Source organism: Lolium perenne, chromosome 7 (assembly GCF_019359855.2).
Source record: "Lolium perenne isolate Kyuss_39 chromosome 7, Kyuss_2.0, whole genome shotgun sequence".
In the NCBI taxonomy this organism is placed as follows: Eukaryota; Viridiplantae; Streptophyta; class Magnoliopsida; order Poales; family Poaceae; genus Lolium; species Lolium perenne.
This window is the reverse complement of record NC_067250.2, coordinates 86,252,627-86,264,995: the sequence shown is the minus strand read 5'-3', so window position 1 is coordinate 86,264,995 and position 12,369 is coordinate 86,252,627. Positions and strand designations below refer to the sequence as shown.

The 12,369-nt window shown below is 46.5% G+C and overlaps 1 protein-coding gene across 1 annotated transcript; it reads right to left on the bottom strand.

The window, feature by feature from the left end:
- Positions 1–5,698: 5,698 nt before the first annotated feature.
- Positions 5,699–9,609, bottom strand: LOC127316775 (probable L-type lectin-domain containing receptor kinase S.5). Its single transcript, XM_051347244.2, has 2 exons — positions 8,030–9,609; positions 5,699–6,894 (listed from the first exon to the last, which is right to left on the bottom strand). Exons 1-2 carry the CDS (start codon positions 9,375–9,377, stop codon positions 6,023–6,025), a joined length of 2,220 nt encoding a protein of 739 aa, XP_051203204.1. The 5' UTR covers positions 9,378–9,609; the 3' UTR covers positions 5,699–6,022.
- Positions 9,610–12,369: the final 2,760 nt, after the last annotated feature.

The window sequence follows — 12,369 nt, the reverse complement described above, 5'->3', positions numbered from 1 at the left end:
CGTAGAACTTCTAATGGTGATGTTAATTACATGCTTACTATTATTGATGATTACTCAAGGAAAGTGTGGCCATATTTCCTGAAACATAAATCTGATGTTTTTAATGCTTTTAAGAAGTGGAAAGTTATGGTAGAAAACCAAACTGAAAAGAAGGTTAAGATACTCCGTACTGACAATGGTATGGAATTTTGTTCAAATGAATTTGATGAGTTTTGCAGCAATGATGGGATGGTAAGACATCATACCATTCCGTACACCCCTCAACAGAATGGCGTGGCTGAACGCATGAACATGACCATTATTTCGAGGGCTCGCTGCATGTTGTCTAATGCAAAGATGCATAGAAGTTTTTGGGCTGAAGCAGCCTCCACCGCATGTTATCTCATCAACAGGTCACCTTCTGTTCCACTTGATAAGAAAACTCCAATTGAGGTATGGTCTGGTTCGCCTGCTGATTATTCAGATTTGAGAGTTTTTGGTTGCACTGCTTACGCTCATGTTGATAATGGAAAGTTGGAGCCAAGGGCTGTTAAGTGCATCTTCCTTGGTTATGGTTCAGGAGTTAAGGCATATAGATTATGGAATCCTGAAACTAAGAAAATTGTGTTGAGCGGGAATGTCGTTTTTAATGAGGCGGTTATGTTTAATGATAGTCCATCTACTGATATTTCTGATGCTATTGATTCTCCTGATGTTTCTGATGATGAGCAGCACAGAATTGGTGTGCAGGTGGAGCACGCAAAGGAGAATGAAAATGTGGTTCCTGAAACCAACAATGATGATAATGATGTTCCACCTTCACTACCTATTGTTCAGCGACAAGGACGGTCTATTGCTGCTGACCGCCCTAAGAGAAATATTGCACCTCCTACCCGATTAATTCAAGAATGTGATATTGTTGATTATGCTTTGAGTTGTTCTGGAGCATGATATTGAACCAGCTACATATACTGAAGCCATTGCTTCGGTTGATAAAGAGAAGTGGGTAGGTGCGCGATGCAAGAAGAGATGCAATCGCTTGAGAAGAATGGCACATGGGATGTTGTGCACTTGCCTAAACAAAAGAAGGCTGTCCGCTGCAAGTGGATATTTAAAAGAAAGGAAGGTTTGTCTCCTAATGAGCCTCCACGGTTTAAGGCAAGGTTAGTAGCAAAAGGTTTCAGTCAAATTACAGGTGTTGATTATAATGATGTATTCTCCCCGGTTGTGAAGCATAGTTCTATTCGTGCTTTCTTTGGTATTGTTGCTATGCATGATCTTGAGCTTGAGCAGCTAGATGTAAAGACTGCTTTTCTGCATGGTGAGTTGGAGGAGGAGATATATATGGACCAACCTAAAGGTTATGTTGTGCCTGGTAAGGAGGATCTTGTTTGCAAATTAAAGAGGTCCCTTTATGGTCTGAAACAGTCGCCACGACAGTGGTATAAAAGGTTTGATTCATTTATGCTTACACATGGTTTTGAGAGATCTCGGTATGATAGTTGTGTGTATATCAAGTTTGTTAATGGATCACCTATTTATTTTATGCTATATGTTGATGATATGTTGATTGCTGCCAAGAGCATGAAAGATATCACTATTTAAAGAATCAATTAAGTAGTGAGTTTGAGATGAAGGATCTTGGTCCTGCTAAGAAAATATTAGGCATGGAAATTAAAAGGGACAGAAAGTCTATTTTGTTGTTTCTTAGTCAGGAAAAGTACATTGAGAAAGTTCTTCATCGTTTTAATATGCATGATGCAAAGTCAGTTACTACTCCTATTGCTTCTCATTTCAAGTTGTCAGCTTTGCAATGTCCTAGCTCTGAAGATGATATTGAGTACATGTCTCGAGTTCCCTATTCTAGTGCTGTTGGTTCCTTGATGTATGCCATGGTTTGTTCACGTCCTGATCTGTCATATGCTATGAGTTTGGTCAGTCGATACATGGCTAATCCTGGTAAAGAACATTGGAAAGTTGTTCAGTGGATTTTCAGGTACCTTCGCGGCACATCAAAAGTTTGCTTGAGGTTTGGCAGGATTGGTGAGGGGCTCGCCGAATATGTGGATTCAGATTATGCTGGCGATTTGGATAAGAGAAGGTCCCTCACAGGTTATGTGTTCTTGTTGGTGGATGTCTTTGTTAGCTGGAAGGCTACTTTGCGGGATCTTTGTTGCACAATCTACTACCGAGGCTGAGTACATGGCTATTCTTTGAGGCGGTAAAGAGGTTGTTTGGCTGAAAGGTTTATATGCTGAGCTTTGTGGAGATAATTCTTGCATTAAGTTGTTCAAAGGATACCAAAGTGCTATTTATCTTACTAAAGATCAGAAGTTCCATGAGAGGACAAATCACATTGATATTAAGTACCACGCAATCAGAGATGTGGTTGCAAAAGGTAAAGTGAATGTATGCAAGATTAGTACTCATGATAATCCTGCTGATATGATGACTAAGCCTGTCCCTGTGTCCAAGTTTGAGCTTTGCTCAAGCTTGGTTGGTATAACTGTTTAGCCCAAGTGGCTATTTTGGCGCCAGCAAGTGTTTTCTTTGTTGATTGTTGAAGTTCATGCTACAAGGAATTTGTCTCAAGGTGGAGTTTGTTATATTGTGATCCAAATTCCAAGAAGAGGCTAACTTCTGACGAGCGGAGCGAGGCCCATCGCCGGTAGGCTTGGGCCGCGGCCCAGCAGCCCCCCCCCCCCCCCCCCCCCGCGGTACGGATCGTTGCCACCATCTATATTTATTCCCTGTAAGCCGCCGCTAGGGTTTTGTCGCATCATTGTACACCCACGCCGTTTGTAAACACCACCGAAATAGTGAAGTTTTGCTGGCTGGCGCCCGTGGTTTTTCCCTTGTGTGTTGCAAGGGTTTTCCACGTTAAAATCTCGTGTCCCCTGCAGTGTTTTACTTTTCGTTCTTCGTTTATTGTGCATCTCGATTATAACACTCTTCACATCCTCGTTCATACTCAAAGCTCCAACAAGAGTGTTTGAGTGAGAAAAGGATAGAGAAGGACTTCAATCTGAGGTAGTCCAAATCCATTTAGCAATTTGTGTTTTGCCGTTCTGTTTTCTTATCCTAAAATTTTGACCATTTTCACCTTTCCTAGTTCATCATCCATCAGACATTGTGTTTTAGTTTCTTTCAGCCTTTAGTAGACACTTCCTCCCTTTTTTTTCATCAGCTATTGCAACAGTAACATTTTCACTTAAAAGTGTTTCTTGGAGTTCTCTCTCTGTCATGTTATGCCGATCTTGTAGGTGCGAGCTACGATGCAACGTCGTGACGTATTTGTGCTGGTGTCTACGGTGGTGGTCTTCGCACTGGCCCTGACGTCCTTCCTAGCCATCCATATGTCGTCTCGTGGGTTCCCAAGCTTCATTGACTTCATGTAAGTAGATACCTCTCCTACTCTCTTACCGCCATTCTATGTGCATCTTGCACTTCATGCAATTCTTGTACAACGTACAGATCCCTGAAGTTGGTCACCTAATGGTGGCATTCGGTTGGGTCCCCAAGATGATCTTGTTCCACATCGATTCCCTCCGTTAATCGTCCTTGAGTGGCTATACCTCGATGAGAACCGCACAGTTGCATACAGGTCGTCACCAACGGCGTAGCTATGTATAAGTCGGGGGGCACCGCCCCCCCCCCCCCCCCCCTAGGGGCTTAAATGAAAAAAAACTTGGTGTGTTGAGAAATAAAATTGTTGAGTTGGTGCTCCTTAATTTGAAGAAAACACACAATATTTTTAAAATTAAATAGGAGTACGTACGTCATAAAAAACATCAGAAAAATCACCACTCTAAAAAAATTCCACTAATCCAAAGCCATCGGATGGTTTTTTCATGCGCCCGTTCCTGCACCCTCGTTAGTTAGAGATCAAAACAAAATATTTGTTTCCTATTTAATCTGCATGCTAATTTATTAGTACTTCCTCGGTTCCTGAGAAAAAAGATACTCCCTTCGTCCTAAAGTGTAACGTGATTGGGACGTAAATTATGACTAATTAGGCCGGACTGTGATGTTTCGTAACTGCAACAGCCAATAAAAACAGCCCCATAATTATTGCATGCATGGTTATTTGCCCCAAAATTATTGCATGCATGTTTCGTAATTGCAACAGCTGCATGTGGATGAGAGGAAGGTGCGGGCTGCATGGGCTAATTAACTCCAATTAATGTAAAATCGTGCCTTATTTGCCTCATACGCCGAACAACCTGAAAACGGGATTGTGACTTACACTCTAGGATGGAGGGAGTACAAGTTTGTGAACCACGTGGATTCTGGAGCGGAAACTAAAGAGAAAAAGTTCCAAACTTGCCGCTGCATGCGCGTAATTAAGGGTGTGTTCTTTTTTGGATGGGGTGGAATAGAATGGAACCATTCCATTCCACTGTAACGGAACCGTTTCATCCCTGTGTTCGGTTTGGACACAAAAAATCATGGAACGGTTCCATCCCTGTGTTCGGTTTTGGAATGGGATGAGAATGGAATGAAATGGGTGAGATAGTCACCCGATTAAATATTTTAAACTTGATTAATTATTTGCTAAACTTGATTAAGTAGTGCTAAACTTGATTAATTATTGCTAAACTTGGTTAATTATTGCTAAACTTAATTAATCAGCGTGTGATAGTCACCCGTTCCACTTGGTCTGGCCGAGTCGGCCGGACGGGTTGATTCCGCATCTGGAGAGAATATGTCATTCTGAGGAACCGTTCCATTCCATTCCATTTCATTCCATCCCTAAACCAAACGCAAGAATAGGTTCTAGGAATGGAACGGTTCCATTCCATTCCAGTCTATCCCAGAACCGAACAGACCCTAACTCTCCCATTAATCTCTTTCGTTAGTTACCCCACTCCCATCTCTCTCCCATCCTAGGTCGTGGCATTTTATTATTTCTTTATGGATCGGGAGCTTCATTTATCAACTAGCGGTACTCCCTTCGTCCACAAATAAGTGTACATGTGGGAATTTCAAGATAAATTATAGGATGGAGTAAAAAAAACATTGAAAAGATGCAAATCAATATCTCTCCCATCTTTAATTTTTTCACCTCCATTGAGCTAAGTGCATGTTGAAATCAAAGGAAAACATGTGCTGAATATTATTGGGTTTGATTTCCGTGCAATCAGAGAGAAGCAATTTTTACTACTTTAATGTGCATTGAGAACACAGAACTACATTTTTTTATGGATAAAGTTTTAAACTAGATATTCATTTATTTGTGGACGGAGGGAGTAAGTCCTTAGCAAGAATACTAATAGGGAAGACAGGAGTGTAGTTAACCCACACACACCGTCTTTTTTTTACGTTTTCAACTGGGTAGCTACGTTGTGCGAACCGCACATGCACAACCGAAGCCGTGTGTTGGTATGTGCATTCTTTTTGGCGCACACACACCGTCTCCTAACTGAACTAGCTATGTGAGCATATGCATGGGCTGCCTCATTCACAACCCTATTTACATAAATCAACTCAAAACTAGTAAGAAAATTTGCATAGTGTTGCAAGTTGGGCTGCAACTAAACTTTTTAGATGCAAATTGTGTTGCAAGTAAAAAAATTCAGTTACAAATGAGGTTGCAATTAGGAAAAACACATCCTGATTGTTAGATTTGCTTTATAATTAGTGCTAATGGTGGAGTAAGTGAATTGATGGGTTGCAACTGGAATTTTTCAGCACTGAGTAATCAATCAATAAATAATCGTTAGAGAAACAACATTCAATTCTATTTAGATAGATATACTCCCCAATAATAATTACACATAAAGAATGTAGAAAAGGTAGAAAGCGTTAGAAAAAATGTTACCGCACGAACCAAATGCACCGTGCCATTCTTTCCCTTTTCCGTTTAAGCCTGATGCAATCGTGGAGACTCCGGTTTAGACAGTGAGATGAACACTGTCGAAAAAAAGCACAGGAGAGAAACTGCCTGATGTTTTACAATTTTCTAGATATCGATTCCATTCCACGTTGGAGACTCCGGTTTAGACAATTAGACTCCACGGCGGCAATGACAATCCGGTGTGTTTCAAACCAACGAACCGGAGGTGTCTTGCTCCGGCGCCGGCGGCGCGTGGCTCTGGCTCCCTCTCGTGAAGTTGCCGCTCCCCGCGGACGATGATGTCATGACGGTGCTGACCTGGCTGGAAGTCGTCCCCGCCGTCGTCGACATTGTGTCGAATCCCCCGTCCGTCGCCGGCCACACAAAAGAAGGCTTGAACGGCGGCACATGCGGCGTCGGCATGGCTCGCAGCAGGATCTGCGAGATGGCCTGCGCCTTGGGCCTCTCGGCTGGGGTCGGGTGGCTGCACGCCAGTCCCAGCATGAGCAGCCTCTCGGCGTCGTCCTCGTCGTACGCGCCGTCGAGGCTGGGGTCGACGGCCTCGAGCGCGCGGCCGTCGCGGTGGAGGCGCCACACCCAGTCGACGAGGAAGTGGAAGCCGTCGATGTCGCAGCGCGGCCGGCGGCCGCAGACGGTCTCGAGGATGACGGCGCCGAATGCGTAGACGTCGGACTCGCGGGTGGCCTTCTCGGTGTGGAAGCACTCGGGCGCGATGTAGCCGACGGTGCCGTGGACGCCGCCGGCGACCTCCTCCATGTAGGAGGTCTTGTCCGTCTCGATGGCGCGGGCGAGACCGAAGTCGCCGAGGCGCGCGGTGAAGGCGGCGTCGAGCATGATGTTGGAGGCCTTGAGGTCGCGGTGCACCACGCGCTGGTCGTACTGGTCGTGGAGGTAGTGCAGCGCCGACGCCACGCCCTGCACGATGCTGTACCGGAGCTCCCACCCCAGCGGCTGCCGCTGCCGCGACCCCGCCGCCGAGCTGAACAGGTGCTGGTCCAGGCTGCCGTTCGGCATGTACTCGTACACCAGCAGCAGCTCGCCGTCGTCGTGGCTCCACCCTGCACCGGACATTCAGGCATGTTAGCTAGTACTCTGTATCTCTGATTGCACACTCCGTAAAAGCCTGAGGTCGCGCTAGTCTGTGTTAGAGTGAGAGAATGTGCGAGTACATTTGTAATCTATTTAAAATCGTCATTTTATTCTACAATAACGAATGTCATGGCTTTGTCAAAACAAGGGAAAAGTTTGGATTACAGTTGGCGGCGCCGGCACTCACGTCGACGTAGGATTTGCTCCGGTACATTCTCTTGGTAGCTAAACCCGCCCATTCTCCACCCGCTCAGCCCCCTCTCGGTGGTGCGCCTCCCACCCCTCTGAATCACTATCGCCGCCATCGTTGTCGCCTCCCCCGTTCCGGAGCTCTGTCCGCCCATCTAGAAACCACTGTTGTAGCCACCTCCGCCATGTTGAGCATTTGTGTGTGCGGAAAGAAAAAGACCCATGATTCATGACTTGTTGGATTGCACTTTATTTGATTCTTGTATGGATAATTTAATTTGGTTAAAAGAAAAAATCAATTTTTTTGAGAACAGTCGTATGGAGGGTGCCGGTGTGGGCAGGCCGTCTCGTTCTATACAGTTATACCGACGCTGCTGCGGGCAAGTAAATAAAACGCGTTGGTGAAAATGTTCTTGAAGTGTTTGATTTCATAATGTGGCCTACAGTATTGTTCCTTCTGAAGGAAAGGGGAATAATAGATCATGATAGTTGTTGTATCATGGCTTGCAATGAGGTGTATCAACACAAAACCATCCTATCACATGACCTTTACAAAACAATGCTTGATGATATTGTTAATTAATCAATTAAGTAATACTACGACAGACTGGGAAAGTTTGGTTGGTCCAAGTTTGACGCGCATGAACGCATTGATGCTGTAAAGCTCATCTAAAAAGTGAAGGGTCAAATCATTTTTATGCAGTTGCACATGCATCTCGCTCCTCCTAGGAAACTGAGTAAATCGCGTTCAAATTGGCCATTGTTAATGGGGACACCCCATGTGCAAGAATCACATGTCGGAATAAACCATAAGCTTAATAAACAAATGATATACTACTGCTCAATCAGGAGATAGTTTAACCGCACGGCGGCGGTGGCTGCCGGAGGCGGAGGAGGGTGGGAAGGTTGGCTTACCGACGAGGCGGACGAGGTGCTTGTGGCGGAGCCTGTTGATGATGCTGAGCTCGGAGAGGAAGTCGTTCTGCCCCTGCGTGCTCGCCCGCGAGAACTTCTTCACCGCCACCTCCACCGTCGTCCCGGCGGCGGCCGGGTTGTTGTGGTCCTCCACCACCACGCCGCGGTACACCACCCCGTACCCGCCCTGCCCCAGCTTCATCCTCTCGTCGAAGTTGCTGGTCGCCTTCCGCAGCTCCCGGTAGTCGAACTCCCTTGGCCCGCCGGCGAGGCTCCGGATCATCGTCCCGGTGATGACGCTGCCGCTGCCGCCTTCGTCGCGGTCCACCTTCCGCCGCTTCACCACGCACAGGTAGTAGTACCCGAATGCGGCGGCGGCGGCCAGCGCGAAGACCGCCACGGGCACCCCGACGGCGAGCCCCAGCACCAGGCCGCTCTTGGACTTGCCGGGTTCCTCCCAGGGGATGTTCTCCACCGTCATGTTCCACGCCAGGACGCAGTTGAGCTGGTACTTACGCCCCGTGGAGGCGGCGAACCCGAAGTAGGACTTCTCGGCCACCGTGGCTCCGAGATCCAGGTCCGAGGCGAGCACCGGCGAGGCGGGCTTCGGCTTCGAGACGTCCGCCATGTACACCGCGATGCGGCGCGCGGCGCCGTCGTAGTCGATCCAGAGGTTGTACTTGGCGGTCCCGATCGGAGAGATCTCGATGCCCAGGGGCGTGAGCGAGGCGTTGGCGACGGAGACGACGCTGTTGACGTTGAGGCCGACGTGGTTGTCGTCCTGGTCGTACGGCTGCTTCTCGGTGTCCAGCTCCACGGCGACGATCTGGTTCGCGCCGTTGCCGTCGGTGGCCGCATTGGTGAGGCCGAGGAACCCGCCGTAGCTGCCGGGGGGCGGCGCGTCCGCGGACGGCGCGATGAGGAACGCGAACCCCTCCGCCGGCTCCGTGCCGTTGAAGCGGTACACGTTGACGGTGAAGACGGCGCTGAAGGACGCGAGCTTCTTGCCGCCGCCGGCGCCCTTCTCGGCGCGCCAGAGCCGGAAGGGGTCGGAGTAGAGGATGCGGCCGGACTTGTTGGCGAGGAAGTTGGCGGCGTTGTTGCCCGTGTCCGGCGTGATCTGGAGCGCGCCCTGGTTGATGCTGGCGTCGCCGACCACCGTCAGGTTGGCGCCGCGGAGGTCGGGGTGGAAGCCCGAGAAGCTGAACGTGGTCACGTTGCCGCTTCCGGAAGATTGACGAGCCGGCGAGCCATCGGCGGTGGCGTTGGTGGCGAGTGAAGTGGTCGAGGCGGAGGAGGCAGGGGTGCCCAAGAAGAGGAAGCAGAGCAGGATGAAATGTACGGCCATTAATGGCGCTTGGCGAGACAAGAGGCCGAGACGACACTCAAACTGTTGAGATGGACTGGACGCCGTGCGCTGCCGCCTGCCGGCTCCTTATCTCCACCGGCTTTCCTCTCCTGCGACTGCGAGATTCTGCCGCCCACGGGTTTAGATGAAAGAAATGCGAAAGTGACAGAGGGAAAGGGAAAAAAAGGGTTCTTGCAGTTGCAAAGCCACGTTCACACTAGTGTCGCATTGCCTGGAGAAGCAGGTGGGAAGGTGCTGGCTTTCTTCGTTTTCTCAGTCATTCTTTCAATTATAACCTGGCATGATGGTCAGTCTTAGGATATTGATCATTCAAAAGTTCAAGCTTGACCAATCGATGGAGGAAGCAAGCTTACAGTTCACTAGTTTTTGACCATTCAAAGGTTCAAGCTTGGCCAATGAATAGAAGTAGCAAGTTCACTACATTTTTCTCGAGTTTAGTAAATCTGCAGCATTCTTTTTTAGGACAGAGGGAGTAGCTTGCGTCCGTGTATAAGAGTTCTCCTAACATGCTTTACCTAGTAGAATTTTTTTCTCAAGATTTATCCATATCATGTCCTTTAGCAAAGATGGTTTGGCGTATTGTACATATGACTTTCAATATGAATCTCTTTTATTAACTTTACAAACCTGCTTGAAAATTGGTTGGCAATGGTCGCGAAAAAATAAATTTGAGTTGGTGTTGTGCTTTACTTTAGGCCATATATATGGAACGATTGTATTTTATAACAATACAAAAATAAATTTATTTGTGCAGGTTATACCGCTAGCTACGTATTAGATCCATATGATCCTACTAACAACCAAGGGAGGAGCCGATGCATTTGACTACTCTGTGCAACCAGCTGAAGATGGTTGCTCGGAATATGTACACCAGCGCATTTGGCGTTTTAATCATAGAATAACATGTTGACGTAGTGCCATGACATGTTTTCTTTTGTTTAGATGGTTGATAAATGCATGTATAGACCATGTGTGATGCATGATATATTCTTTGTAAGACTTGAATGTTTATAAGGCAGTAAAAGGTTGCATGCATGGATCGACATTGTGTAGAGGTCGGGGTATCATCTCCTTTTCGAATAAAATACCTAGTAGAACTAGATCTAGCAGAGTACTACTCAGTTAAAAAGTATCTCTGGCACATGAGCACCAGCCCTTCTGATTTTTGACAAATATATTTCTACGGTTCTACAGAATCCAAAATAAATGTTCACATACATATGAACATTTTGAAGGTACAATGTACATTTTGGATGAAAATATGTTGTACTTTGAGCTATACTAAAAAGACAAATTTCTAACAAAAAATTAAAAAAAATCAATCACTATACACAGCCACAAATTTGTTATTTTTATGTAGCTCAAAATACAATGAAATTTTTACCTAAACTTTGCACGGGTATTCAGAACATGTGTATGTATTCATAAAATAAAATTTATAATTTTTTTGAAATACAAAAATATAATTTTTAAATATTATGAAAACTAGGAACACTAGTGCTCGGGTGCACCAAATCTCTGTCACTCCGTTTTAATTATTCTCGTATACATTGAACTAAAATCACCACATGAATTCTTAAATGTAGGGACTACTTAACTCTACTCAGTCCATCTCAAAAGGTGTGATACAAATTTGTCAAAGTATCTATACGCTAAATATTACTTTTTTGGAGTACTTTACTTTTTTTTACTTTAGCGCTCCTCGTCATCACACTTCTCCCATTGGGAGCGAGATTTGTTCTCTGACCAAAGGACAAAAGGTGCCGTTGCATGGAGTAGCGAGGTTGCATATGGATTACCTGGCGGTCTGCCAACCTTTGATACTTTTACATGCTCGACCAACCAGGACTACTACAGTACTCCACATTATTTGTACGCGGAAGAAAACAAGAAGGAGGCGGCAGAAGGGTGTTCCACGTCACGGGCAGCCAACGGGGGACGGCCGCCGGTCAATAGCTGACTGTACTGTTCGATATGTTTTTTGCTTTTTCTCTTGACACCAATCCATGATTCCATGCACGGTTTCCCTTCTGACGTGCTGACATGACGCACGGCAGCAAATGTTGCTGAAGTGTGTCCGGCTTGGAGTAGCAATTACGAGGAAACCCAGTTTCATGGTTTCGGGGGAGAAAAATGAGCCAAGAAAATGAGGTAATTGCACCACAAGTACAACAACTTGCATCCTATGTGCATTTTCATACAAAAACTTCTAAAGTGTGTTCAGGTGGTACAAGAACTTGTCCTGGATGTGCACCGTTGGTACAAGTGGTGTCTGGAGCTGCCACGCGTGCCTGGTCAACCGTCAAAGCGTTTTTGCAAAAAAGTCCGTGTAGAAAACGAGAATTCACGCGGAGGTTGTAAAGTGAACTTTAAGACAATTTTAGGGGAGTAAATTGGACTTCTCTCTTTAGCTCTTTTACTGACAATTTCTCTGAACAACCAAGTTTAAACAGTTTCGGCAGAGATATGCCCAAATAAAAACAAAGTAATTCACTGCTTAAAAAACGAATCTCAACTCGTGCTGAATTCTTTGGCTTCCAAAAAATGTTAAGAGATATGTTCATGGCGTGTGCTCATCTTTGCAGCAAGTTAATCAAGTTCAGGCCCATCTCAATCTCATCCATGGCTTGCACGGTTCCCGTTGTGGACGTTTTCCCTTTCCTCGCACAAAGTTGATCCCAAGGTATCTTGTACAGATCGCGGTCCACTTCCCTGACGACGACAAATTTGTCTGGGCTCGCAAGGATTTCTTGTTTATCCATGGAATGGAATTTGTACAGCGCAGGGTCGTCGCCGACCACCAGATGGCACCTCGTTCGTGCTTACGCAGGCAGGCGCATTAACACGGGCAAAAGCAACAAAGCAATTCGCGACTGAAACAAGAAATCTCGACCCGCGCGCGCCGGCAGCCGGCATCGGCATCGGCACGGCGAAATTGGAATTTTACCAACCCCGGCTCACCCTCCGGCAG